Below are 25606 nucleotides of genomic sequence, written 5' to 3' on the forward strand. Positions count from 1 at the left end.
TGCTTCTCTGCTCTTAAATATAGCTACGATTTGTATATCTCTGCTCCCGCTGTACTGACGGGAATGCGCTGCGCGCACACGGTTTTTGTTTAAAGAGACGAATATGTAGTATCTAGTCATTTTATAATCTGAACATTTTATCGTGTGAAAATTGCATTAATTGTGTTAATATGTGGGTTTGCTTGTGAACCTACCCGGACTAAAATTGAAGTAGCCCCAACTGAGACTAATATATCCTTTACCATTAGTTATGTGCCCCTCCCCCAAGTATTTTGCCCACACTTGTGCATTTTACATATTTTGTGGGGGGGGGGGTTCCTTTGATTCATAATTGTTGTGCTCCAGCTCATTTGCCCCTGAATGGTATGCTTGTTTGCATGTTTAATATTAACCCAATGATACCTTGTTTGCTCACTTCTTGTCTTGCTGAGAGATTGCGGAACTAGTTTCCAGGGAGAGACCAGAAAGGGGACAATGATGTGAGTGAGGATCAGGGAATAATTTGAGGTTTAAAGATCACATCAGAATAGTATAGATGAACAAAGAAGAAACTATATACCTTAGAACTCTGTCGGTGTATACATACTTTTTTGTGCATTTAAACTTGCACTGTTGATGTTTTATATTTAATTCATATATAGTACACAATTTTCATGTCAACATGATAGTAACAGTAACTTATTTTCTTTGCAGTGCCCCAGAGAGAGAGGACGTGGTTATGGAAGCAACAGATAGTCAAACAGAAAGCGAGCCCCAAGAGGCTGCACCTGCCCAACCATCAGAAGAGCGTTCAGAGGGGGATGACAACAAAGAGGTAAGAGTAAATTCTTCTCTAAATAGTGATTTAATGGGGCTGCAACTGAGGACATATGTTGGGATGAGGTACCATTACTTGTTTGTGATCACTTACCCTTCTTAATTATACATGATTGCACCTTTTATAATAGGTGATTTGTCATGTTCCTTTGGATTAAAAAAGGAATACGGTGGTCATCTGATGGAAAACAGTTGCTACTGCAATTGTTGCAAATATAAGTAATATAAATATTGTGGTGTGTGGTCCCTCACATGTAATGAAGTATTGGGAAGGGGGTGGGAGTTGCCATTACAAATATCACTATTTATGATACAGATACACTGACTGGGTTAGTCTCTTCCCACTTATTTTTTTTTAAAGGGGTATTAGGAATAAGTCCTCAAAGAGGCTTGTGGTTGGGTTATAAAAGGGATGTGGCCCCAGTTAAAGGGTTTTCTGGGGGAGGGGGGAGATGATATTATAAGGTGCTCCCTGCTCTCTCCCACCTCCCTTGTCCACCAGCGAAGCCTGTATAAGTGTGTGTGCCGTTCCTTCCTCTGTAAAGACATCTGTCCCATCGCCTACGCCAAAATTCTGCTGGACTGCCAGGCACAGAACCACACAATCAGAGCCCAGCTTTACCCGGGTAGCCTTGAGGTTGCAGGACAGACGCTGCCATACACAGAGAGAAAGGAGGGATGGGTGGGCAGCATCTCCTTCCTGGCTGCACCCCAGAGAAACAAAACATGCTATATCCTTTGTAACTCTATTTATGGATGCAGTTACATACAATGATTTCTCAAAGACTGGATTTATCTGGACTTCACTTTTACTGTCTGCTGAACAATATAAATTGTCAAGATGTACAAGAACATAATTGTCCTGCAAGAGCATTAGAATAAATTGGACAGTTTCATGGACCCTCAACACTCTTCCAAAAGAAGAAGAATCTTGCCTCGTTTTGTCCAGAAATGTTGTTCTTTGGGTGTGTTAGTGACTCTCTACATTTAAACAAAGTACTCAGCTGGGGCCTCCATTGTGATATTATTCATTTATGATACATATGGACACTGCATTCACAGATTAAAAACACAAGCCTATTGCTGATATGTGGAGTATGGTAATACCTGTTTTTGTTGAACTGATGTGACTGTTGGTGGAACCATTTGCTCATTGAGCACTTGCACAATTTGTTACAGTGAGCAAAGCTGTTCGTTTCCCACACGTTCTGAGGATTCATTTGATTTGACAAGGAACATCTATGGGCTTATAAATCTCATGCAGGTTTACCATATAACTATTTGTTTGGAACTTTACACATGCACTTTCTTGATTGTGGGGAGAAAAAAAACAGAAGCTGGGAACTAAAGCAAAAGTTTACTGTTAACTCAGAACCAAGGTTTGTGTTTAGGGTCACAGAGCTTGCAACCTGCACCTTCTCAGCAACATGCATAAACTGTGAAGGTGTTTGGTTAAATGTTTGGGGAATTTGTTTTGGACACTTACCAATATAGACTGTCATCTGACCTGAATGTAATGGAGGAGCCCCTAGGATTACCCGCTCACCCTCCTCGCCGCTCACCACTTCCCATCTCACCTTCCAAAACACACGTCCCAACAAAATCCAAAATAAGTGAAGGGGCGCACGTCACAGCGCCATCAGGCCACTCCCGAGCCACGTGGGAGACACACAGGGTACCTGGACAGTTCGTCACTCTGCTGATTAATCGTTGGTTTATTTTTATCTATTTCCATCTCTTTCCTTAGCTTTTTGGATTATTTTATTTTGTTTATTATTCAGCAGCAACATTTATTTATGTAGTCCCCTTTATACTTTTACCATATTAGAAGAGCTAGCATAGCAAAATGTAGGTGTTTGATCCAGTCGCTGCTGTTAGAGTAGGGATGAGTATTATCTATCTTAGTGTTAACAAAGATAAATATTTTTAGACTACCATATTGTTCTGATGTGCCATGTGGTGCATTGGTAATGTATACATTAGTTCTTGAAGTCCATAATGTGAGCTAGTCTCTGATGCCCAGATAGAAATTGGTGTAGGTTTTTTTTTTTTTAGTACTAACATGTTTAAGTTCCTTAAAAGTGTATGAGACTATCAAATCCACTTTAAAATGTTAAATCCGTTTTCCTTTCTGTTAGCTAATAGCAGAACAGACTAGCTGTATCCTAACCCAGACTTTGTAGTTATAGCTCATCTGAAAATTTAAGGCATATTTGAGGGTTTTTTCTCTTCCAATTCTTTTATTTTATTCTTGGTTTTTAAAATTTCTAACAGTTTATTCTTTCTTCCTGGGGTTTTGCCTCCTACCCTTTCTCCACCTTTCCCCTCCTCTGCCCCTGTTTCATCCTTTTTAGAGTACAACTCCACTGCGAACTTTCAAGAGGAAAATTTCAGTTATATGTAAGTAAAAACCTCAACCACATGTTCATGTTTTGCTGTTAATTATAAGTTATAATGGATATGGGTCAACTTAATAAGTTCCATAGGTAGTCATAGATTAGTAAATGTGTTTTTATTGTTTTTTAATCTGGCCAGCAGCAGCAAAGTGTTCCAGTCAGACTTCGGCAGCCTCAGCCACAAATAGTGATGGTGAAGGAGCTCACCCAGCTAGACGCAGACGTTGGGGAGCCAGCACAGCAGCTACCCAGAAAAAGCCATCTATTAGTATATCTACTGAATCATTAAAGGTACAACAATTGGAACAAAAAATGTCTTGTGACCTTATCCAATTCTGAGACAAATAATTTATTCTCTACATCTGTTTACTGACAAATAGGAATTGAACACTGAGCGCAACCTTGTGGACATAACTTCTACCTTACCAAATATATGTAGGATATTGTTCCTTTACTTGAGGAATCGGATTTAAATTCCAGCATATTAGTGGGATGCCACATTTGTGAGGTGCTTTTGAGGATTGTTCAGAAACAAATGTATGACGACCATTATTTTGTTAATCAGTTATGTGCTTATATAGAAATTTAGTTTATGAATGCCCCCGAACTTAAAACAAAGCCTTCATAACGGTTTTACCCAAGTCAAAGTAAAGGGGACAAAAATTTAGGATGGTCTCTTTAAAAGTTTTGAATATAGCGTAACTGCCCTACACTTGTTATATGCATTCCCCATTGAACCCTTTTAAATGTTTCATCATCGTATTGACTAACTGTATTATGCAGTTGCCTTGTAATTGCATTTTCCACAGTCTTCCAATAGTTTAACCTATCTGAATGTTATAACTTTAACACCTTGTCTATTTCAATTGTTTTCAATGTATAAACTTCACCTACGGATTTCCTTCTTTGAGGGTGCTAGTCTAGAGTAAAATGGACAGTAAAACCTTGTAATTACAAGACCCATTTTGTTGTGTTGCTATAGAATGGCATACATATTAGCAATGTTCTCCCAGGACCTTTTTTAGCGGGTGCACCACCCAGCGGAATTGTTAATCCAGCCAAAATTTAAGCCAATATTGAGCTAAAAATAACTAATATTAAAAATGTTGTTTTTAATGAAAATCTGTGCATTAAAAAATACATTATGTTTAAAGGACAGTCAAGTCCAAAAAAACTTTCTTGTTTCAAATAGTGCATGTAATTTTAATCAGCTTTCCAATTTACTTTTATCACCAATTTTGCTTTGTTCTTTTGGTGTTCTTAGTTGAAAACTAAACCTAGGAAGTTCATATGCTAATATGCCTCTAATCTAAATGCATTTTTTGTTTTTCACCACTAGAGGGCATTAGTTCTGGTGTTTCATATAGATAACATTGAGCTCATGCATGTTAATTTTACCATGGAGACAGCTCTGATTGGCTAAAATGCAAGTCTCTCAAAAGAACTGAAATAAGGGGGCAGTCTGCTGAGGCTTAGATACAAGGTAATTTCGGTTCTGCAAAACTGTGGAATGGGTAATTTAAGGGATTATCATTTAAAACAACAATTCTGATGTTGACTGTCCCTTTAATAATGCAGGTTATTTGTGCTTTGGATGTCTGAAAATTATATTATAATAGAAAATATTACACTGCGCCCACCCAGCTACTTCATAATGCCATCTGGGTGGCAAAATTTTCTGTGAAGAACACGATCAGCCAAAGTCTTAACGTTTTAAAAACAAACATCCTTTTTTGTACAATTTTATCAATAGCCAAACTCCACTTTCCATTTGCATTATTTGGAGGATCCAATCTGGGCTTTAATCAAGACTACCAAGCTAGAAATGTGCATAAACTTAGTATAACATGCATTTATTTGCAGTTATCAGTTAAAGCTGATTAGGCAAAGATCTAGCAGAGTTAGAAATTGAAATACCCCTGCTGACCTTTCAAGGCTGAGTATTAGAAATATTGCTTGATTTTCAGAGCTAAATTACATGTAAAAGGGGACAAAATAATGAAACTTTATTGCAAAGTAGTTTTATTATACACAGCTAAACATTTTATATAAAAGTTTCAAGGCGTTTGCTGTCCCTTTAAAGGGACATTGGACACATTGAGGTGGTAATATAAATTATGTATGTTTTATACTTTCATTATTTTGTCTCCTTTGTTTTATAGACCCTAAAACTTTACACTTATGTTGTCAATATTTAAGCATCTAATGTAACTTTAAAAAAAAATACATCTACATGTTTTCAGACTAATCGTTTCTTTGAATGCATCATTCTATTTAGCATTTTAGTGTTTAATGTCCCTTTAAGTCTGAAGATGACAGGGCTTGCCACTGTCATTGTGTTGACAAATCTCCTTTGTTTGGCATTAGGGGAAACCAGATAGCCATCTGCAAATTTAGGGAGATATGTGGCAGTATTAGGCTTGTGAAGTATGCCACTTTCACTTTTAACGATTGGAAAATACAGTTAAAGGGAAAGGGGGCAAAATAAGTATTGAAAGTATATTGCATAATTAAAGGGACAGTTTACTCCAGAATTTTTATTGTTTAAAAAGCTAGATAATCCCTTTTATTACCAATTCCCCCGTATTGCAAAACCAACACTGTTAAATTTTACCTCTGATTACCTTGTATCTAAGCCTCTGCAGACTACCCCCTTATGGTTCTTTTGACATACTTGCATTTTAGCGAATCAGTGCTGACTTCTATATAACTCTACAGGAGTCGGCACAATGTAATCTAAATGTCTCACATGAACTAGCACTGTGTAATTGTGAAAAACTGTCAATGCACTGAAGATAAGAGGCATTTCTTTCTAATGACACAGTAATTCCACGGATCATCTCTAATTACTATTGGGAATATCACTCCTGCCCAGCAGGAGGCGGCAAAGCTGCTAAATATCACCTCCCTTCCCTCCAACCCCAGTCATTCTCTTTGCCTACATTAAGAGTGGTAAAGTTTAGGTGTCTGGAAGAAGATTCTTCAATCAAGATTTTATTATTTTTCAGCAGTGCAAGTTTGTTCTGCTTTTCTCCTGGGGTGTAGCCGTAGCCCATATAACTCTCTTCAGTAGAGCAGTGGTGGCTTTTAAGCAATTGGGGACTTGTGGGGTATAATCCTCACTGCGCCTCCCAAGTAGTTAATGCTGCCCTAACATTGAAAGTCTGAGTAAAATTACTCACTTTGTCTTTTTTCCACAGGTCCATGTGAGGAGCATGCCTCTCAAACCTAGTGACCTGCCTTGCTGCCTGGCAGATTTATTGAGGTAAGTGCTATTTTTATTTTTCTGAACAGTGTAGAAAAATACGGCACTTTATCACTTCATTTGGATGGGACACCAGAGACATTCTCCTATTGAATTAGGGAATACTGTTAAAAAGGGCAGTATTTGCAGGCACTGGGGACGAGACATAGGCTCAGTTATGGGTGGTGTGTTTTTACTTGCTCCCGGCGGCTTTACTTCAGAGTATAATTATGCCGGCCGGGAGGTTAATTTTGATATGCCCACGATGGACGGGGCTATCTGATGTGGAAAGGTTTCTGTTGCGCGCCTTTTCTCCTTCACTTCCTGTGTTCCGGAGTGGATACTTTCTTGTTGTGACCTTGCAGCTTGTAAGCAGTTCTACTGTTGCCGGACATCGGTTGCAGTCCTCTGAGTTGAGTCTGGAGTTCTTCTAGCAGGATATTGGCTCCGGTATCAACAAAGCAGGTAGGCACCACAGCTAAGCTGAGGTGTAGAGGCTGTCCAGAGTGTTTGTGACCGTTTATTCCATTTTTTGCATAAAAAATAAAGCAGTTGCGTTTTAAAATTTAAAAGGACAGTAACGGTTTTTGTGTTTTCAGATTACAATATAAGTATTTGTTTCTAATTTAAGTTCTGAGTAAAGATGGACCAAGATGCCCTACAAAATGTTTCTTGTTCTTTGTTTTGATGCTAACGTGGAACTACCAATCCCTTTCTGTTCCTCATGTATTGAGAGAACATTAAATTACAGGGATAGACTTTTTTTCTGAGCCAACATTGTCTAAGGCGGATGCTGTTCAAGGGTCTTCTGACAATGTTCAAGGTATGCCGCAGCTTTCTCCTCAAGTGTCCGAAATGTTTTCGTCCACACATGCAGTGCCCTGCGCTTCCTCTCGAGCTCCACCTGGAGTTACGTTGCAAGACATCGTTACCCTCATGTCTTCTGCGGTATCTGATACGCTTTCTGCCTTTCCCATGTTGCAAGGAAAGTGAAAGAGGAAATCTTTGGATTCAGTGAGTAAGGTTTCTGACAGTCATGGCTATTCCTACTGTTCCTTCCCAGAAGTCTGAGGAGGAAGACACTACGGTGGCGTCTAAGGGTGAAATCTCAGATTCAGACAGTGTAATTCCTCCTTCTGATGTGGAAGTCGTATCTTTCAGATTCAAGCTGGAACACCTCCGTTTGTTACTTAAGGAGGTTTTGGCTACCTTGGACGACTCCGACACTACTGTCGTAGTCAATCCTAAGAAAGCTATTAAGCTAAATAAGTACTTTGATGTACCTTCCATGGTAGAGGTTTTCCCTGTACCAGACTGAGCTACAGAGATTATTGCTAGGGAATGGGAGAGACCTGGGTTCCCCTTTTCTCTTGTTAAGTGTATCCAGTCCACGGATCATCCATTACTTGTGGGATATTCTCCTTCCCAACAGGAAGTTGCAAGAGGATCACCCACAGCAGAGCTGCTATATAGCTCCTCCCCTCACTGCCATATCCAGTCGTTCTCTTGCAACTCTCAACTAAGATGGAGGTCGTAAGAGGACTGTGGTGTTTTATACTTAGTTTATTTCTTCAATCAAAAGTTTGTTATTTTTAAATGGTACCGGAGTGTACTGTTTATCTCAGGCAGTATTTAGAAGAAGAATCTGCCTGCGTTTTCTATGATCTTAGCAGAAGTAACTAAGATCCTTTGCTGTTCTCACATATTCTGAGGAGTGAGGTAACTTCAGAGAGGCAATGGCGTGCAGGTTTTCCTGCAATAAGGTGTGCAGTTAATATTTTTCTAGGGATGGAATTTGCTAGAAAATGCTGCTGATACCGAAGTAATGTAAGTAAAGCCTTAAATGCAGTGATAGTGACTGGTATCAGGCTTATTAATAGAGATTCAGAGATACATACTCTTATAAAAGTGTATTTTAAAAGGTTTGCTGGCATGTTTAATCGTTTTTTACATATGTTTGGTGATGAAACTTATTGGGGCCTAGTTTTTTCCACATGGCTGGCTTGAATTTTGCCTAGAAACAGTTCCCTGAGGCTTCCCACTGTTGTAATATGAGTGGGAGGGGCCTATTTTGGTGTTTTTGTTTTTTTTTGCACAGCAAAAATTAGACATCCAGAACTTCTCTGAAGGGCTCAAAAGGCTTCAAAAGTCGTATTGAGGGAGGTAAAAAGCCACAGTAGAGCTGTGGCAGTTGTTGTGACTGTTTAAAAAACGTTTTTGTCATTTGTTATTCCGTTTTTGGTATTAAGGGGTTAATCATCCATTTGCAAGTGGGTGCAATGCTCTGCAACATACACTGTAAAAATTTCGTTAGTGTAACTGCATTTTTTCACTGTTATTTCAAAATTTGGGAAAATTTGTGTTTCTTAAAGGCGCAGTAACGTTTTTTTATATTGCTTGTAAACTTGTTTTAAAGTGTTTTCCAAGCTTGCTAGTCTCATTGCTAGTCTGTTTAAACATGTCTGACACAGAGGAACCTACTTGTTCATTATGTTTGAAAGCCATGGTGGAGCCCCATAGGAGAATGTGTACTAAATGTATTGATTTCACCTTAAACAGTAAAGATCAGTCTTCATCTATAAAAGAATTATCACCAGAGGGTTCTGTCAAGGGGGAAGTTATGCTGACTAACTCTCCCCACGTGTCAGACCCTTCGCCTCCCGCTCAGGGGACGCACGCTAATATGGCGCCAATTACATCAGGGACGCCCATAGCGATTACCTTGCAGGACATGGCTGCAATCATGAATAATACCCTGTCAGAGGTATTATCTAGATTGCCTGAATTAAGAGGCAAGCGCGATAGCTCTGGGGTTAGGAGAGATACAGAGCGTGCAAATGCTGTTAGAGCCATGTCTGATACTGCGTCACAGTATGCAGAACATGAGGACGGAGAGCTTCAGTCTGTGGGTGACATCTCTGACTCGGGGAAACCTGATTCAGAGTTTTCTAATTTTAAATTTAAGCTTGAGAACCTCCGTGTATTGCTTGGGGAGGTATTAGCTGCTCTGAATGACTGTAACACAGTTGCAATTCCAGAGAAATTGTGTAGGCTGGATAGATACTATGCGGTGCCGGTGTGTACTGACGTTTTTCCTATACCTAAAAGGCTTACAGAAATTATTAGCAAGGAGTGGGATAGACCCGGTGTGCCCTTTACCCCATCTCCTATATTTAGAAAAATGTTTCCAATAGACGCCACTACATGGGACTTATGGCAGACGGTCCCTAAAGTGGAGGGAGCAGTTTCTACTTTAGCAAAGCGTACCACTATCCCGGTAGAGGACAATTGTGCTTTTTCAGATCCAATGGATAAAAAATTGGAGGGTTACCTTAAGAAAATGTTTATTCAACAAGGTTTTATTTTACAGCCCCTTGCATGCATTGCTCCTGTCACTGCTGCGGCGGCATTCTGGTTTGAGGCCCTGGAAGAGGCCATCCAGACACCTCCATTGAATGAAATTATTGACAAGCTTAGAACGCTTAAGCTAGCTAACTCATTTGTTTCTGATGCCATTGTTCATTTGACTAAACTAACGGCTAAGAATTCCGGATTCGCCATCCAGGCGCGTAGGGCGCTATGGCTTAAATCCTGGTCAGCTGACGTGACTTCAAAGTCTAAATTACTCAACATTCCTTTCAAGGGGCAGACCTTATTCGGGCCTGGCTTGAAGGAAATTATTGCTGACATTACTGGAGGCAAGGGTCATACCCTTCCTCAGGACAGGGCCAAATCAAAGGCCAAACAGTCTAATTTTCGTGCCTTTCGAAATTTCAAGGCAGGAGCAGCATCAACTTCCTCCGCTTCAAAACAAGAGGGAACTGTTGCTCATTCCAGACAGGCCTGGAAACCTAACCAGTCCTGGAACAAGGGCAAGCAGGCCAGAAAGCCTGCTGCTGTCCCCAAGACAGCATGAAGGAACGGCCCCCTATCCGGAAACGGATCTAGTGGGCAAGAGATGTTCAGGATCCCTGGGCGTTGGAGATCATATCTCAGGGATATCTTCTGGACTTCAAAGCTTCTCCTCCACAAAGGAGATTTCATCTTTCAAGGTTATCAGCAAACCAGATAAAGAAAGAGGCATTCCTAAGCTGTGTGCAAGACCTCCTAGTAATGGGAGGGATCCATCCAGTTCCGCGGACGGAACAAGGACAGGGATTTTATTCAAATCTGTTTGTGGTTCCCAAGAAAGAGGGAACCTTCAGACCAATCTTGGATCTAAAGATCTTAAACAAATTCCTCAGAGTTCCATCATTCAAAATGGAAACTATTCGGACCATCCTACCCATGATCCAAGAGGGTCAGTACATGACCACAGTGGACTTAAAGGATGCCTACCTTCACATACCGATTCACAAAGATCATCATCGGTTCCTAAGGTTTGCCTTTCTAGACGGGCATTACCAATTTGTAGCTCTTCCCTTCGGGTTGGCCACTGCCCCGAGAATTTTTACAAAGGTTCTGGGCTCACTTCTGGCGGTTCTAAGACCGCGAGGCATAGCGGTGGCTCCGTATCTAGACGACATCCTGATACAGGCGTCAAGCTTTCAAATTGCCAAGTCTCATACAGAGATAGTTCTGGCATTTGAGGTCGCATGGGTGGAAAGTGAACGTGGAAAAGAGTTCTCTATCACCACTCACAAGAGTCTCCTTCCTAGGGACTCTTATAGATTCTGTAGAGATGAAAATTTACCTGACGGAGTCCAGGTTATCAAAACTTCTAAATGCTTGCCGTGTCCTTCATTCCATTCCACGCCCGTCAGTGGCTCAGTGCATGGAAGTAATCGGCTTAATGGTAGCGGCAATGGACATAGTGCCATTTGCGCGCCTGCATCTCAGACCGCTGCAATTATGCATGCTAAGTCAGTGGAATGGGGATTACTCAGATTTGTCCCCTCTACTAAATCTGGATCAAGAGACCAGATATTCTCTTCTCTGGTGGCTTTCTCGGGTCCATCTGTCCAAGGGTATGACCTTTTGCAGGCCACATTGGACGATTGTAACAGATGCCAGCCTTCTAGGTTGGGGCGCAGTCTGGAACTCCCTGAAGGCTCAGGGATCGTGGACTCAGGAGGAGAAACTCCTCCCAATAAATATTCTGGAGTTAAGAGCAATATTCAATGCTCTTCTAGCTTGGCCTCAGTTAGCAACACTGAGGTTCATCAGATTTCAGTCGGACAACATCACGACTGTGGCTTAAATTAACCATCAAGGGGGAACCAGGAGTTCCCAAGCGATGTTAGAAGTCTCAAAGATAATTCGCTGGACAGAGTCTCACTCTTGCCACCTGTCAGCAATCCACATCCCAGGCGTAGAGAACTGGGAGGCGGATTTTCTAAGTCGTCAGACTTTTCATCCGGGGGATCGGGAACTCCATCCGGAGGGGTTTGCTCAACTGGTCCATTGTTGGGGCAAACCAGAACTGGATCTCATGGCGTCCCGCCAGAACGCCAAGCTTCCTTGTTACTGATCCAGGTCCAGGGACCTGGGAGCAACGCTGATAGATGCTCTAGCAGCTCCTTTGTTTTTCAACCTGGCCTATGTGTTTCCACCGTTTCCTCTGCTCCCTCAACTGATTGCCAAAATCAAACAGGAGAGAGCATCAGTGATTCTGATGGCGCCTGCGTGGCCACGCAGGACCTGGTATGCAGACCTAGTGGACATGTCATCTCTTCCACCATGGACTCTGCCTCTTCTAATACAAGGTCCTTTCAATCATCCAAATCTAATTTCTCTGAGACTGACTGCATGGAGATTGAACGCTTGATTCTATCAAGGCGTGGCTTCTCCGAGTCAGTCATTGATACCTTAATACAGGCTCGGAAGCCTGTCACCAGGAAAATCTACCATAAGATATGGCTTAAATATCTTTATTGGTGTGAATCCAAGAGTTACTCATGGAGTAAGGTTAGGATTCCTAGGATATTGTCCTTTCTCCAAGAGGGTTTGGATAAAGGATTATCAGCTAGTTCTTTAAAGGGACAGATCTCTGCTCTGTCTATTCTTTTGTACAAGCGTCTGGCAGAAGTTCCAGACGTCCAGGCATTTTGTCAGGCTTTGGTTAGGATTAAGCCTGTGTTTAAAACTGTTGCTCCCCCGTGGAGCTTAAACTTGGTTCTTAAAGTCCTTCAGGGAGTTCTGTTTGAACCCCTTCATTCCATTGATATTAAACTTTTATCTTGGAAAGTTCTGTTTTTGATGGCTATTTCCTCGGCTCGAAGAGTCTGAGTTATCTGCCTTACATTGTGATTCTCCTTATCTGATTTTTCATTCAGGCAAGGTAGTTCTGCGTACCAAACCTGGGTTTTTACCTAAGGTGGTTTCTAACAGGAATATCAATCAAGAGATTGTTGTTCCATCATTGTGTCCTAATCCTTCTTCAAAGAAGGAACGTCTTTTGCATAATCTGGACGTAGTCCGTGCCTTGAAGTTTTACTTACAGGCTACTAAAGATTTTCGTCAAACATCTGCCCTGTTTGTCGTTTACTCTGGACAGAGGAGAGGTCAAAAAGCTTCGACAACCTCTCTCTCCTTTTGGCTTCGGAGCATAATACGCTTAGCCTATGAGACTGCTGGACAGCAGCCCCCTGAAAGGATTACAGCTCATTCTACTAGAGCTGTAGCTTCCACCTGGGCCTTTAAAAATGAGGCCTCTGTTGAACAGATTTGCAAGGCTGCGACTTGGTCTTCGATTCACACCTTTTCAAAATTTTACAAATTTGACACTTTTGCTTCTTCGGAGGCTGTTTTTGGGAGAAAGGTTCTACAGGCAGTGGTTCCTTCCGTTTAAGTTCCTGCCTTGTCCCTCCCATCATCCGTGTACTTTAGCTTTGGTATTGGTATCCCACAAGTAATGGATGATCCGTGGACTGGATACACTTAACAAGAGAACATAATTTATGCTTACCTGATAAATTTATTTCTCTTGTGGTGTATCCAGTCCACGGCCCGCCCTGTCCTTTTTAAGGCAGGTCTAAATTTTAATTAAACTACAGTCACCACTGCACCCTATGGTTTCTCCTTTCTCGTCTTGTTTTGGTCGAATGACTGGATATGGCAGTGAGGGGAGGAGCTATATAGCAGCTCTGCTGTGGATGATCCTCTTGCAACTTCCTGTTGGGAAGGAGAATATCCCACAAGTAATGGATGATCCGTGGACTGGATACACTACAAGAGAAATTTATAAGGTAAGCATAAATTATGTTTTCTCCATACCCTATTTTTAAGAAAATGTTTCCAATAGCTGACTCCATTAAGGAGTCTTGGCAGACGGTCCCAAAGGTGGAAGGGGCAATTTCTGCTTTGGCTAAGAGAACCACTATTCCCATAGTTGTTCCTCTAAGGATCCTATGGATAAGAAGTTGGAGGGGTTTCTCAAAAAGATGTATGTACACCGGATCTTGTGGGCGGCAGACTTTTTTTTTTTCTTTTTCGCTCAGGCCTGGGTTCAGGATGTTCCGGATCCCTGGGAGGTGAACATTGTGTCCCAAGGATACAAACTGGAGTTCAAGACCTTTCCTCCCAGAGGCAGGTTTCTGCTCTCAAAATTATCTGTAGACAATATAGGTGTTCTTACACTGTGTTCGAGACCTTTCCGACCTGGGAGTGATTGTTCCTGTTCCCATGCAGGAACAGGGTCTGGGATTTTACTCCAATCTGTTCGTGGTTTCCAATAAAGAGTGAACTTTCAGACCAATTTTAGATCTCAAGAGTGTAAACAAGTTTCTCAGAGTACCGTCCTTCAAGATGGAAACTATTCGTTCCATTCTTCCCTTGGTTCAAGAGGGTCAATTCATGACAACAGTAGATTTAATTGAAATGATTTTTGAGTCCGTGACTGGACCAATTCACAAATACAGTAACAACAATATGAACATTATGCATGTGGCTTACATTTTTTTTACGACAATTAAACATTGCTGAATCCATATTGATACAAATGCACCCAGAATGGCATAGCCAGTACCAGTTTCTCATGGTACTGTCCTTCAAATGGAAACCATTGGTTCCTTTCTTCTTTGGTCTAAGAGGGTCAGTTAATGACCATAGACCTGGAGGATGCATATCTTAAAGTTCCTGAGATTTGTCTTTCTGTCAAACTTTCGGTTTGTGAGACTTCCCTTTTGGCCTTGCCACAGCTACCAGAATTTTTTTAAAGATTATGTGGGCTATCTTGGCAGTGATCAGGTTTCGGGGAATTGCTGTGGCGCCCTTCCTGGACGAAACAAAAGGTTTAGGCGCTATATTTTCATCAAGCAAACTCTCATACAGAGATCTTGTTGTCTTTTCTTCGTTCCCAAGGATGGGAAGGGAATCTGAAAATGAGTTCCCTTGTTCCAGCTACAGGAGTAGTTTTTCTTAGGGACCATAATAGTTTCCCTATCTCTGAAAATATTTCTGACAGAGGTCAGAAACTCAGATTCTTGCAGTCTTCTGTTCTTCCTTCAGTGGTTCAATGTATAGAGGCAATTGGTCTGATGGTTGCTTTATTGGACATCATTCCCTTTGCTCGTTTATATATCAGAGTTCTGCTGTTTTGCATACTCTGATACAGATCCACATGATCCCTGTTCCATCTGTCTCGGGGTACATGTTTCATAGACTTTCCTGGACCTTTAGTCCAGTTATTGTAATAGTGACCACGGACGCCAGCCTGTTGGGCTGGGGACTATGAACTCAGGAGTCTGCTCTCCCCATAACCTTCTTGGAGTTGAGAGCGATCTACAATGTGCTGAGGGTTTGGCCGCAGTTGTCTTTAGCCCGGTTTTCTCCTACATTGGTGTATCCGGTCCACGGCTTCATCCTTACTTGTGGGATATTCTCATTCCCTACAGGAAGTGGCAAAGAGAGAACACAGCAGAGCTGTCCATATAGCTCCCCCTCTGGCTCCGCCCCCCAGTCATTCTCTTTGCCGCTCTGAACAAGTAGCATCTTGACGGGGGTGGTAAAGAGTATGTGGTGTTAGTTGTAGTTTTTTATTCTTCTATCAAGAGTTTGTTATTTTAAAATAGTGCCGGTTTGTACTTTTTACTCTGCAGCAGAAAGTGATGAAGATTTCTGCTAAGAGGAATATGATTTTAGCACCAGTAACTAAAATCCATTGCTGTTCCCACGCAGGACTGTTGAAACCAGAGAACATCAGTTGGGGGAACAGTTTGCAGGCTTAACTGCTTCAGGTATGATCAGTCATTTTTCTAACAAGACCATTTAATGCTAGAAGACTGTCAGAAATTCCCTCTGTATAAAATGATGGCTTATATTTAGGGCTCTATGCTGGTTGACACTATTGTGGGCTTTAAAATCGATTGCTTTTTAGCATGTTTTTCACTATAAATAAGGTGTTTTTTCAGACTTTAAAACACTTTTGGGGTTTAATTTCGGCCTGGCACTTATTTGGACACCTAAATCTAGTCAGAAAGGCCCCTCCACTCTGGAATGAAGAGGGAGGAGGCCTCATTTTCAGGCCTCAATTGTGCAGTTGTTTTTGCCTAGGCAGTCCATGCAGCTTCATGTGGGGAGTCAAGAGGCATCATAAAAGACTACAGAGAGGCTTATTTCCTACTAAAATAATCCCTAATGAAGGTAAAGGCTACAGTGGAAGCTGTGGCTAGTACTGTAGTGTGTTAACTGGTTAATAACTGTTATTAGCTCCGGTTTGGGCATTAAGGGGTTAATTGATCTGAACATTTGTGTGCAATCTTTTCAAAGCATTAAGACTCTGTGGTGAAAATTTCATTAAAATCGGATGTTTATTTCATGGTTTTTTGATGTTTCAGTAATATAGTGTGCTCTTTTATTATTTAAAGAGTAACGTTTTTGTCAAAAATAATTTTTATTGCATTGTAGTTTTGTTTAAGTCTGTCAAACATGTCTGAATCTTCAGATAGCCTATGTTCTGTATGTCCAAAGGCCAAGGTGGTTCCCCCATTAAATTTGTGTGAAGTGTGCCATAGCGTCCAAACAGCTTAAGGACAGTACAATCACACTTAAAAATATAGCCCAAGATGATTCTTTAGCTGAAGGTAGTGAAGATAGCTTGCTTTCCTCTCCTTCTGTGTCAACACCAGCTATGCCCGCGCAGGCGATGCCCAGTACATCTAGCGCACCAATAGCGATTACTATGCAACAATTAGCATTTTTTATCCAAACTGCCAGCTTTTCCTAGGAAAGCGTGATTGCTCAGTTTTAAACACAGACAATGAGCAAGCAGACAGAGGATAATTTATCTTTAGTGCCCTCACATCAATCTGACTTGGCGGTGACGGAGGGCCTGTCTGAGGGAGAAATTTCTAACAGGAAAAGTTTCTCAGCAGGCAGAGCCTTATACCATAACATTTAAATTTAAGCTTGAACACCTCCGCGCCCTACTTAAGGAGGCCCTAGCTGCACTTGATGATTGTGATCCCAGAAAAATTGTGTAAAATGGACAAATTCCTAGAGGTCCCAGTACACACTGATGCGTTTTCGATACCTAAGATGGCGGATATCGTGTCTAAGGAGTGGGAGAAGCCAGGTGTACCTTTTTGTTCCCCCTCCTATATTTTAGAAAACGTTCCCAATTGTTGACCCTAGAAGGGACGCGTGGCAGACGGTCCCCAAGGTAGAGGGGGCAGTTTCAACGCTAGCTAAGCGCACGACTATACCAATAGAAGACAGTTGCGCTTTCAAAGAATAAAAAATTAGAAGGTTTACTTAAGAGAATATTTGTTCTACAAGGTTTCCTTCTTCGACCAATTTCCTGCATTATTTCTGTAACTACTGCAGCGGCTTTTTAGTTTGAGGAACTGGAAAACTCGCTCCAGAAGGAGACTTCTTATGTCGAATTCATGGATAGATTTTACGCCCTAAAGCTGGCTAATTCTTTCATCACAGATGCCGCTTTGCAAGTAGCTAAACTAGCGGCGAAAAATTCTGGTTCTGGCATCGTGGCGCGCAGAGTGCTTTGGCTAAAATCATGGTCGGCTGATGTGTCGTCCAAAACAAAATTGCTTAATATTCCTTTCAAAGGTAAGACCCTATTCGGGCCAGAGTTGAAAGAGATTATTTCAGATATCACTGGGAAAGGGCCATGCCCTTCCACATGGTAGAGCCTTCAAGGCTAAAAACAAGGCCAATTTTCGTTCCTTTCGCAACTTCAGGAACGGACCTGCTTCAACCTCTACAGCTACTAAGCAAGAGGGTAACACTTCCAGCCCAAGCCAACATGGAATCCTTTGCAGGGCTGGAACAAGGGTAAACAGGCCAAGAAGCCTGCTGCTGCTACCAAGACAGCATGAAAGGGTAGCCCTCGATCCGGGACCGGATCTAGTAGGGGGCAGACTTTCTCTCTTTGCTCAGGCTTGGGCAAGAGATGTTCCGGACCCCTTGGCACTAGAAATTGTCTCTCAGGGTTACCTTCTAGAGTTCAAAGACCTTTCCCCAAGGGGAAGGTTCCACATGTCTCACTTATCTTTAGACAGATAAGGAGACAGGCATTCTTACTTTGCGTAGAAGACCTTTTAAAAAAGGGAGTGATACACCTAGTTCCGACAGCAGAGCAGGGACTGTGTTTTTACTCAAACCTGTTTGTAGTTCCCAAAAAAGAAGGAACTTTCAGGCCAATTCTGGACTTAAAAATTCTAGACAAATTCAAAATGGAATCCATTCGGACAATTTTACGAATGTTCCAGGAGGGTCAATATATGACTACCGTGGACTTAAAGGATGCGTATCTGCATGTTCCTATTCACAAAGATCACCTTCAGTTCCTGAGGTTCGCCTTTCTGGAAAAGCATTATCAGTTCGTGGCTCTTCCTTTCGGATTGGCCACTGCTCCCAGAATTTTCACAAGGGTGCTAGGGTCCCTTCTAGCGGTGCTAAGACATTGTCCTAGCCTTTCTAAGGTTTCACGGGTGGAAGGTGAACATAGAAAAAAGTTCTCTGTCCCCGTTCACAAGGATTCCCTTCCTGGGAACAATAATAGACTCAGTAGAAATGAAGATCTTTCTGACAGAGGTCAGGAAGTTAAAACTTCTGAACACTTGTCGAGTTCTTCAGTCCATTCCTCAACCCTCCATAGCTCAATGCATGGAGGTAATAGGACTCATGGTCGCAGCAATGGACGTGGTTCCATTTGCTCAAATTCTTTTAAGACCATTGCAAATGTGCATGCTCAAACAGTGGAATGGGGATTATGCAGATTTGTCTCTCCAGATTCAAATGGACCAGAAAACCAGAGACTCACTCCTCTGGTGGTTGTCTCTGGATCACCTGTCTCAGGGAATGAGTTTCCGCAGACCGGAGTGGATCATTGTCACGACAGACGCCAGCCTCCTAGGCTGGGGCGCGGTCTGGGAGTCCCTGAAGGCTCAGGGTCTATGGTCTCGGGAAGATTCTCTTCTCCCGATAAACATTTTGGAATTGAGAGCGATATTCAATGCGCTCCAGGCATGGCCTCAACTAGTGGAGACCACTACATGACGACTGTAGCTTACATCAATCATCAGGGGGGAACAAAGAGTTCCCTGGCGATGAGGGAGGTATCCAAATTCATCAAATGGGCAGAGGATCATTCCTGCCATCTATCAGCAATTCACATCCCAGGAGTGGACAACTGGGAAGCGGATTATCTGAGTCGTCAGACTTTCCATCCGGGGGAGTGGGAACTCCACCCGGAGGTTTTTGCCCAGTTAGCTCAACTATGGGGCATTCCAGATCTGGATCTGATGGCGTCACGTCAGAACTCCAAAGTTCCATGTTACGGGTCCAGATCCAGGGATCCCAAGGCGACATTGGTAGATGCCTTAGTAGCGCCTTGGTCGTTCAATCTAGCTTATGTCTTTCCACCGTTCCCCTTCTCCCCCGGCTAGTAATCGAACAGGAGAAGGCTTCGGTAATTCTGATAGCTCCTGCGTGACAAGCAGGACTTGGTATGCAGACATGGTGAATATGTCATCGGTTCCACCATGGAACCTACCTTTGAGGCAGGACCTTCTAATTCAAGGTCCATTCGAACAGGGTTGTCGGAATCAGTTATAGATACCCTGATCCAGGCTAGAAAGCGTGTCACCAGGAAAATTTACCATAAGATATGGTGGAAATATCTTTGTTGGTGCGAATCCAAGGGTTAATTATGGAGTAAGATTAGGATTCCAAGGATTCTATCTTTTCTCCTAGAAGGATTGGAGAAAGGTTTGTTAGCTAGTTCCTTAAAAGGACAGATATCTGCTCTGTCTTTTTGTTACACAAGCGTCTGGCAGCAATGCCAGATGTTCAGGCGTTTTTACAGGCTTTAGTTAGAATCAAGCCTGTCTATAGACCTGTGGCTCCTCTATGGAGTCTAAATTTAGTTCTTTCAGGTTCTTCAAGGGGTTCAGTTTGAACCCCTACATTCCATAGATATCAAGTTACTATCTTGGAAAGTTTTGTTTTTGATAGCTATTTCTTCTGCTAGAAGAGTTACTGAATTTGTCTGCTTTGCAGTGTAATTCTTGTGTTCCATACAGATAAGGTCGTTTTACGTACCAAAACTGGTTTTCTTCCAAAAGTGGTTTCCAATAAGTATATTAACCAGGAAATAATTGTTCCTTCTCTGTGTCCTAATCCAGTTTCTAACAAGGAACGTGTCTTGCACAATCTTGATGTGTTTCGTGCTTTAAAGTATTATCTAAAAGCAACTAAAAACTTCAGAAAAACATCATCCTTGTTTGTCGTCTATTCTGGCAAGAGGAGAGGTTAAAAGGCGACTGCGACCTCTCTGTCTTTCTGGCTGAAAAGCATCATCCGGTTGGCTTATGAGACTGCTGGAGGGCAGCCTCCTGAACGAATTACAGCTCACTCTACTAGAGCTGTGGCTTCCACATGGGCTTTCAGGAACGAGGTTTCTGTTGAACAGATCTGTAAGGCAACGACGTGGTCTTCTCTGCATACATTTGCTAAATTTTACAAATTCAATACTTTTGTTTCTTTGGAGGCTATTTTTGGGAGAAAGGTTTTGCAAGCAGTGGTGCCTTCCGTTTAGGTTACCTGACTTGTTCCCTCCCTTCATCCGTGTCCTAAAGCTTTGGTATTGGTTCCCACAAGTAAGGATGAAGCCGTGGACCTGATACACCAATGTAGGAGAAAACAGAATTTATGTTTACCTGATAAATTTCTTTCTCCTACGGTGTATCCGGTCCACGGCCCACCCTGGCATTTAGTCAGGTTTAAATTTTTATTTTTGTACACTGCAGTCACCACTGCACCCTATGTTTCTCCTTTTTCTCCTAACCGTCGGTCGAATGACTTGGGGGCGGAGCCAGAGGGGGAGCTATATGGACAGCTCTGCTGTGTGCTCTCTTTGCCACTTCCTGTAGGGAATGAGAATATCCCACAAGTAAGGATGAAGCCGTGGACCGGATACACCGTAGGAGAAAGAAATTTATCAGGTAAACATAAATTCTGTTTTTCAGGCTCTAGTTGGTGTCTTCCACCGTAGTGCCCTGAATGCAACAGATCCCGTCTGATCTCGAAAGTTAAGCAGGACAAGGCTGGGTCAGTACCTGGATGGGAGACAGCTTGGGAACACCAGGTGCGGTAGGCTTTTTCACCTCAGTGATTTATATTACCAACTGGGAGGAACCCGGAGTTCCTTAGCCATTCGATTCTGGAAGCGGACTTCTCGAGCAGTCCAACTTTTCATTCTGAGGCGTGGGCGCTCCTCCCGGAGGTGTTCTTCAGGTGAACCCTTAAATGGGGGGTGTTGGAGTTGGTTCAGGTGGCAGTACGCCAAGCTTTCAAGGTACGTTTAAGGGTCAAAAGATCTGCAGGCTGCCCTGGTAGATTCTCTGGCGGTTCCTTGGGATTTCAGTCTGACATACCTGTTCCTCAGTTTGCTCTCCTTCCACGAGTCTTTGCACGTATTGAATAGGGGGGGAGAGAATTATTTTTGAGTTCCTGCATGGTCTCACCGGATCTGGTATGCAGATCTAGTGGAGAGGTCATCTCTTCCACTTTGGAGGTTGTTCCTGAGGAAGGACCTTCTAATTCAGGGTCTATTCCTTCATCCAAATTTCGTTTCTCTGAAGCTTTCTGCTTGAAGATTGAACGCTTAGTTCTTTCTTAGCGTGGTTTGTCTGAATTGATCATTGAGACCATATTTCAGGCTCGCAAGCCTGTTACTGGTAGCTTTCACCATAAGGTTTGGTGTAAATACCTTTTATTGGTGTGAATCCAAGGGCTACTCTCGGAAGTAGGATTCCTAGGATTTTGTCCTTTCTCCGGGTAGGTCTGGAGAACGGTTTGTCAGTCAGTCAGTTCTCTGGTCAGATTTCTGCATTGTCTTTTGTTGCAGTGTCTGGCGGATGTGCCAGATGTGTAATCTTTTTGTCAGGCCATGGCTAGTATCAGGTCTGTGTTTTGATCTGTTGCTCCTCCTTGGAGCCTTAACTTTGGTTTTGAGGTTTTTTTCAGCAGGCTCTGTTTAAGCCATTGCATTACATAGACATTCTTCTTGGAAGTAAACAACTAGGAATACTAATTGTACAAAGAGATACACTTAGGATTATTTAGAAAAGAATGCCACAAAAAAATATATATATTTCTTTAACTCCAAATGTTCATATAGATGTGAAATTACTCTATTTGTTTAAAATGTTCCATAACATTCATACTTTAATACTTTATTATAGCAACTAGGAACATACATTCACACAGAAGTAGCCTGAAAGAGTTAAAAACACTTAAACCCAGTTAAATTGGATTGATATAATAAGCAGTGCTATATGTATTCAACCTGATGCCCACAGCATAATAATAAAGGATAAGCTAAGCCCTTACAATCCGAGGGCTATTTTACTTTTAAGTAGTTATATTTTTTAAGGTAAATAGTAGGCACCAGGAATCAACAACTATATAGGTAGGTGACGATTCTGTTATTAACTAGGCAAGCAGTTAAAAAGCGACAGACAGGAGAGAACTAGCTTCTCCTGCTGGACCCCTGACGCGCGTTTCACAGAACGCTTCCTCAGAGGGGGACACCCCTTTTATAGTTCCCCTTGCGCTTTCCCTGCAGCAAGGGAGAAACCGGCAACGCTTACTCAAAAAAAAAAAAAAAAAAAAAAAAAAAAAACATAATTTATGTAAGAACTTACCTGATAAATTCATTTCTTTCATATTAACAAGAGTCCATGAGCTAGTGACGTATGGGATATACATTCCTACCAGGAGGGGCAAAGTTTCCCAAACCTTAAAATGCCTATAAATACACCCCTCACCACACCCACAAATCAGTTTAACGAATAGCCAAGAAGTGGGGTGATAAGAAAAAAAGTGCGAAGCATATAAAATAAGGAATTGGAATAATTGTGCTTTATACAAAAAATCATAACCACCACAAAAAAGGGTGGGCCTCATGGACTCTTGTTAATATGAAAGAAATGAATTTATCAGGTAAGTTCTTACATAAATTATGTTTTCTTTCATGTAATTAACAAGAGTCCATGAGCTAGTGACGTATGGGATAATGACTACCCAAGATGTGGATCTTTCCACACAAGAGTCACTAGAGAGGGAGGGATAAAATAAAGACAGCCAATTCCTGCTGAAAATAATCCACACCCAAAATAAAGTTTAACGAAAAACATAAGCAGAAGATTCAAACTGAAATCGCTGCCTGAAGAACTTTTCTACCAAAAACTGCTTCAGAAGAAGAAAATACATCAAAATGGTAGAATTTAGTAAAAGTATGCAAAGAGGACCAAGTTGCTGCTTTGCAGATCTGGTCAACCGAAGCTTCATTCCTAAACGCCCAGGAAGTAGATACTGACCTAGTAGAATGAGCTGTAATTCTCTGAGGCGGAATTTTACCCGACTCAACATAGGCAAGATGAATTAAAGATTTCAACCAAGATGCCAAAGAAATGGCAGAAGCTTTCTGGCCTTTCCTAGAACCGGAAAAGATAACAAATAGACTAGAAGTCTTACGGAAAGATTTCGTAGCTTCAACCTCCGCGTGTTGCTCAGGGAGGTTTTAGCTACTCTGGATGACTGTGACACCATTATAGTGCCAGAGAAATTGTGTAGATTGGATAAATACTAGGCAGTGCCTGTTTACACTGATGTTTTTCCAATACCTAAAAGGTTTTCAGAAATTATTTCTAAGGAATGGGATAGACCAGGTGTACCGTTCTCTCCCCCTCCTATTTTTAAGAAAATGTTTCCAATAGATTCTGCTACACGGGAATTATGGCAAACGGTCCCTAAGGTGGAGGGAGCAGTTTCTACCCTAGCTAAGCATACAACTATTCCCGTCTAGGACAGTTGTGCTTTCCTAGATCCAATGGATCAAAAGTTAGAGGGTTACCTTAAGAAAATGTTTATTCAACAAGGTTTTATTCTCCAGCCTCTTGCATGCATTGCCCCTGTCACTGCTGCTGCGGCCTTCTGGTTTGAGTCTTTGGAAGAGGCCTTACAGGTAGAAACTCCATTGGATGATATACTTGACAAGCTTAAAGCGCTTAAGCTAGCCAATTCATTTGTTTCTGACGCTGTTGTTCATTTAACCAAACTAACGGCTAAGAACTCAGGTTTTGCTATACAGGCGCGTAGGGCGCTATGGCTTAAATCATGGTCAGCTGACGTTACTTCAAAGTCTAAGCTTCTCAACATTCCCTTCAAGGGGCAGACCCTATTCGGGCCTGGACTGAAGGAGATCATTTCTGATATTACTGGAGAAAAAGGTCATGCCCTTCCTCAGGATAGGTCTAATAAATTAAGGACCAAACAAACTAATTTTCGTGCCTTTCGAAACTTTAAGACGAGCGCAGCATCAACTCCCTCTAATGCAAAACAAGAGGGAAATTTTGCCCAGTCCAAGCCGGTCTGGAGACCTAACCAGGCCTGTAACAAAGGTTAGCAGGCCAAGAAGCCTGCTGCTGCCTCTAAGACAGCATGAAAGATCAGCCCCCGATCCGTTAATGGATCTAGTAGGGGGCAGACTTTCTCTCTTCGCCCAGGCTTGGGCAAGAGATGTCCAGGATCCCTGGGCGTTAGAAATTGTGTCCCAGGGATATCTTCTGGACTTCAAAGCTTCTTCCCCAAAAGGAAGATTGCACCTCTCACAATTATCTGCAGACCAGATAAAGAGGCATTCTTACATTGTGTTCAAGACCTCCTAGTTATGGGAGTGATCCACCCAGTTCCAAAGGAGGAACAGGGGCAAGGCTTCTATTCAAATCTATTTGTGGTTCCAAGAGGGAACCTTCAGACCAATCTTAGATCTCAAGATCCTAAACAAATTTCTCAGGGTCCCATCTTTCAAGATGGAGACTATTCGAACCATCCTACCTATGATCCAAGAGGGTCAATACATGACTACCGTGGACTTAAAGGATGCTTATCTTCACATTCCGATACACAAAGATCATCATCGGTTTCTCAGGTTCGCCTTCCTAGACAGGCATTACCAGTTTGTGGCTCTTCCCTTAGGGTTAGCTACGGCACCAAGAATCTTTACAAAGGTTCTGGGGTCACTTCTGGCAGTCCTAAGGCCGCTGGGCATAGCAGTTGCCCCTTACTTAGACTACATTCTGATACAGGCGTCAAATTTCCAAATCGCCAAGTCCCATACGGACATTGTTCTGGCATTCCTGAAGTCTCATGGGTGGATAGTGAACGAAAAGAAGAGTTCTCTATCCCCTCTCACAAGAGTTTCCTTCCTGGGAACTCTGATAGATTCTGTAGAAATGAGGATTTACCTGACACAGGCCAGGTTGTCAAAACTTCTAAATTCCTGCCGTGTTCTTTATTATACTTCTCGCCCTTCGGTGGCTCAGTGTATGGAAGTAATCGGCTTAATGGTAGCGGCAATTGACATAGTTTTGTTTGCCCGCCTACATCTCAGACCGCTGCAACTCTGCATGCTCAGTCAGTGGAATGGGGATTACACAGATTTGTCCCCTCTACTAAATCTGGATCAAGAGACCAGGGATTCTCTTCTCTGGTGGCTATCTCGGGTCCATCTGTCCAAAGGTATGACCTTTCGCAGGCCAGATTGGACAATAGTAACAACATATGCCAGCCTTCTGGGCTGGGGTGCAGTCTGGAACTCTCTGAAGGCTCAGGGGTCGTGGACTCAGGAGGAGGCACTCCTTCCAATAAACATTCTGGAACTAAGAGCGATATTCAATGCTCT

The 25606-nt window shown here is 42.2% G+C and overlaps 1 protein-coding gene and 1 pseudogene across 6 annotated transcripts in view; both read left to right on the plus strand.

The window, feature by feature from the left end:
- The window catches only part of ACIN1 (apoptotic chromatin condensation inducer 1), a 448130-nt gene that overhangs the window by 387626 nt on the left and 34898 nt on the right, over positions 1-25606 (plus strand). For 2 of the 6 annotated variants that reach the window (XM_053702293.1, XM_053702296.1), the window contains 3 exons: positions 694-814; positions 3171-3216; positions 3352-3503. In XM_053702293.1, coding sequence (XP_053558268.1) covers positions 694-814; positions 3171-3216; positions 3352-3503 — 319 coding nt within the window. Of the gene's footprint in view, positions 1-693; positions 815-1318; positions 2526-3170; positions 3217-3351; positions 3504-25606 lie in introns of those variants that run through there. The other 4 variants (XR_008400654.1, XR_008400652.1, XR_008400653.1 and 1 more) reach the window with 4 other exon arrangements.
- LOC128651143 (uncharacterized) lies at positions 20898-21016 on the plus strand (annotated as a pseudogene).

This window comes from Bombina bombina, chromosome 2 (genome assembly GCF_027579735.1).
Source record: "Bombina bombina isolate aBomBom1 chromosome 2, aBomBom1.pri, whole genome shotgun sequence".
NCBI classification, from domain to species: Eukaryota; Metazoa; Chordata; class Amphibia; order Anura; family Bombinatoridae; genus Bombina; species Bombina bombina.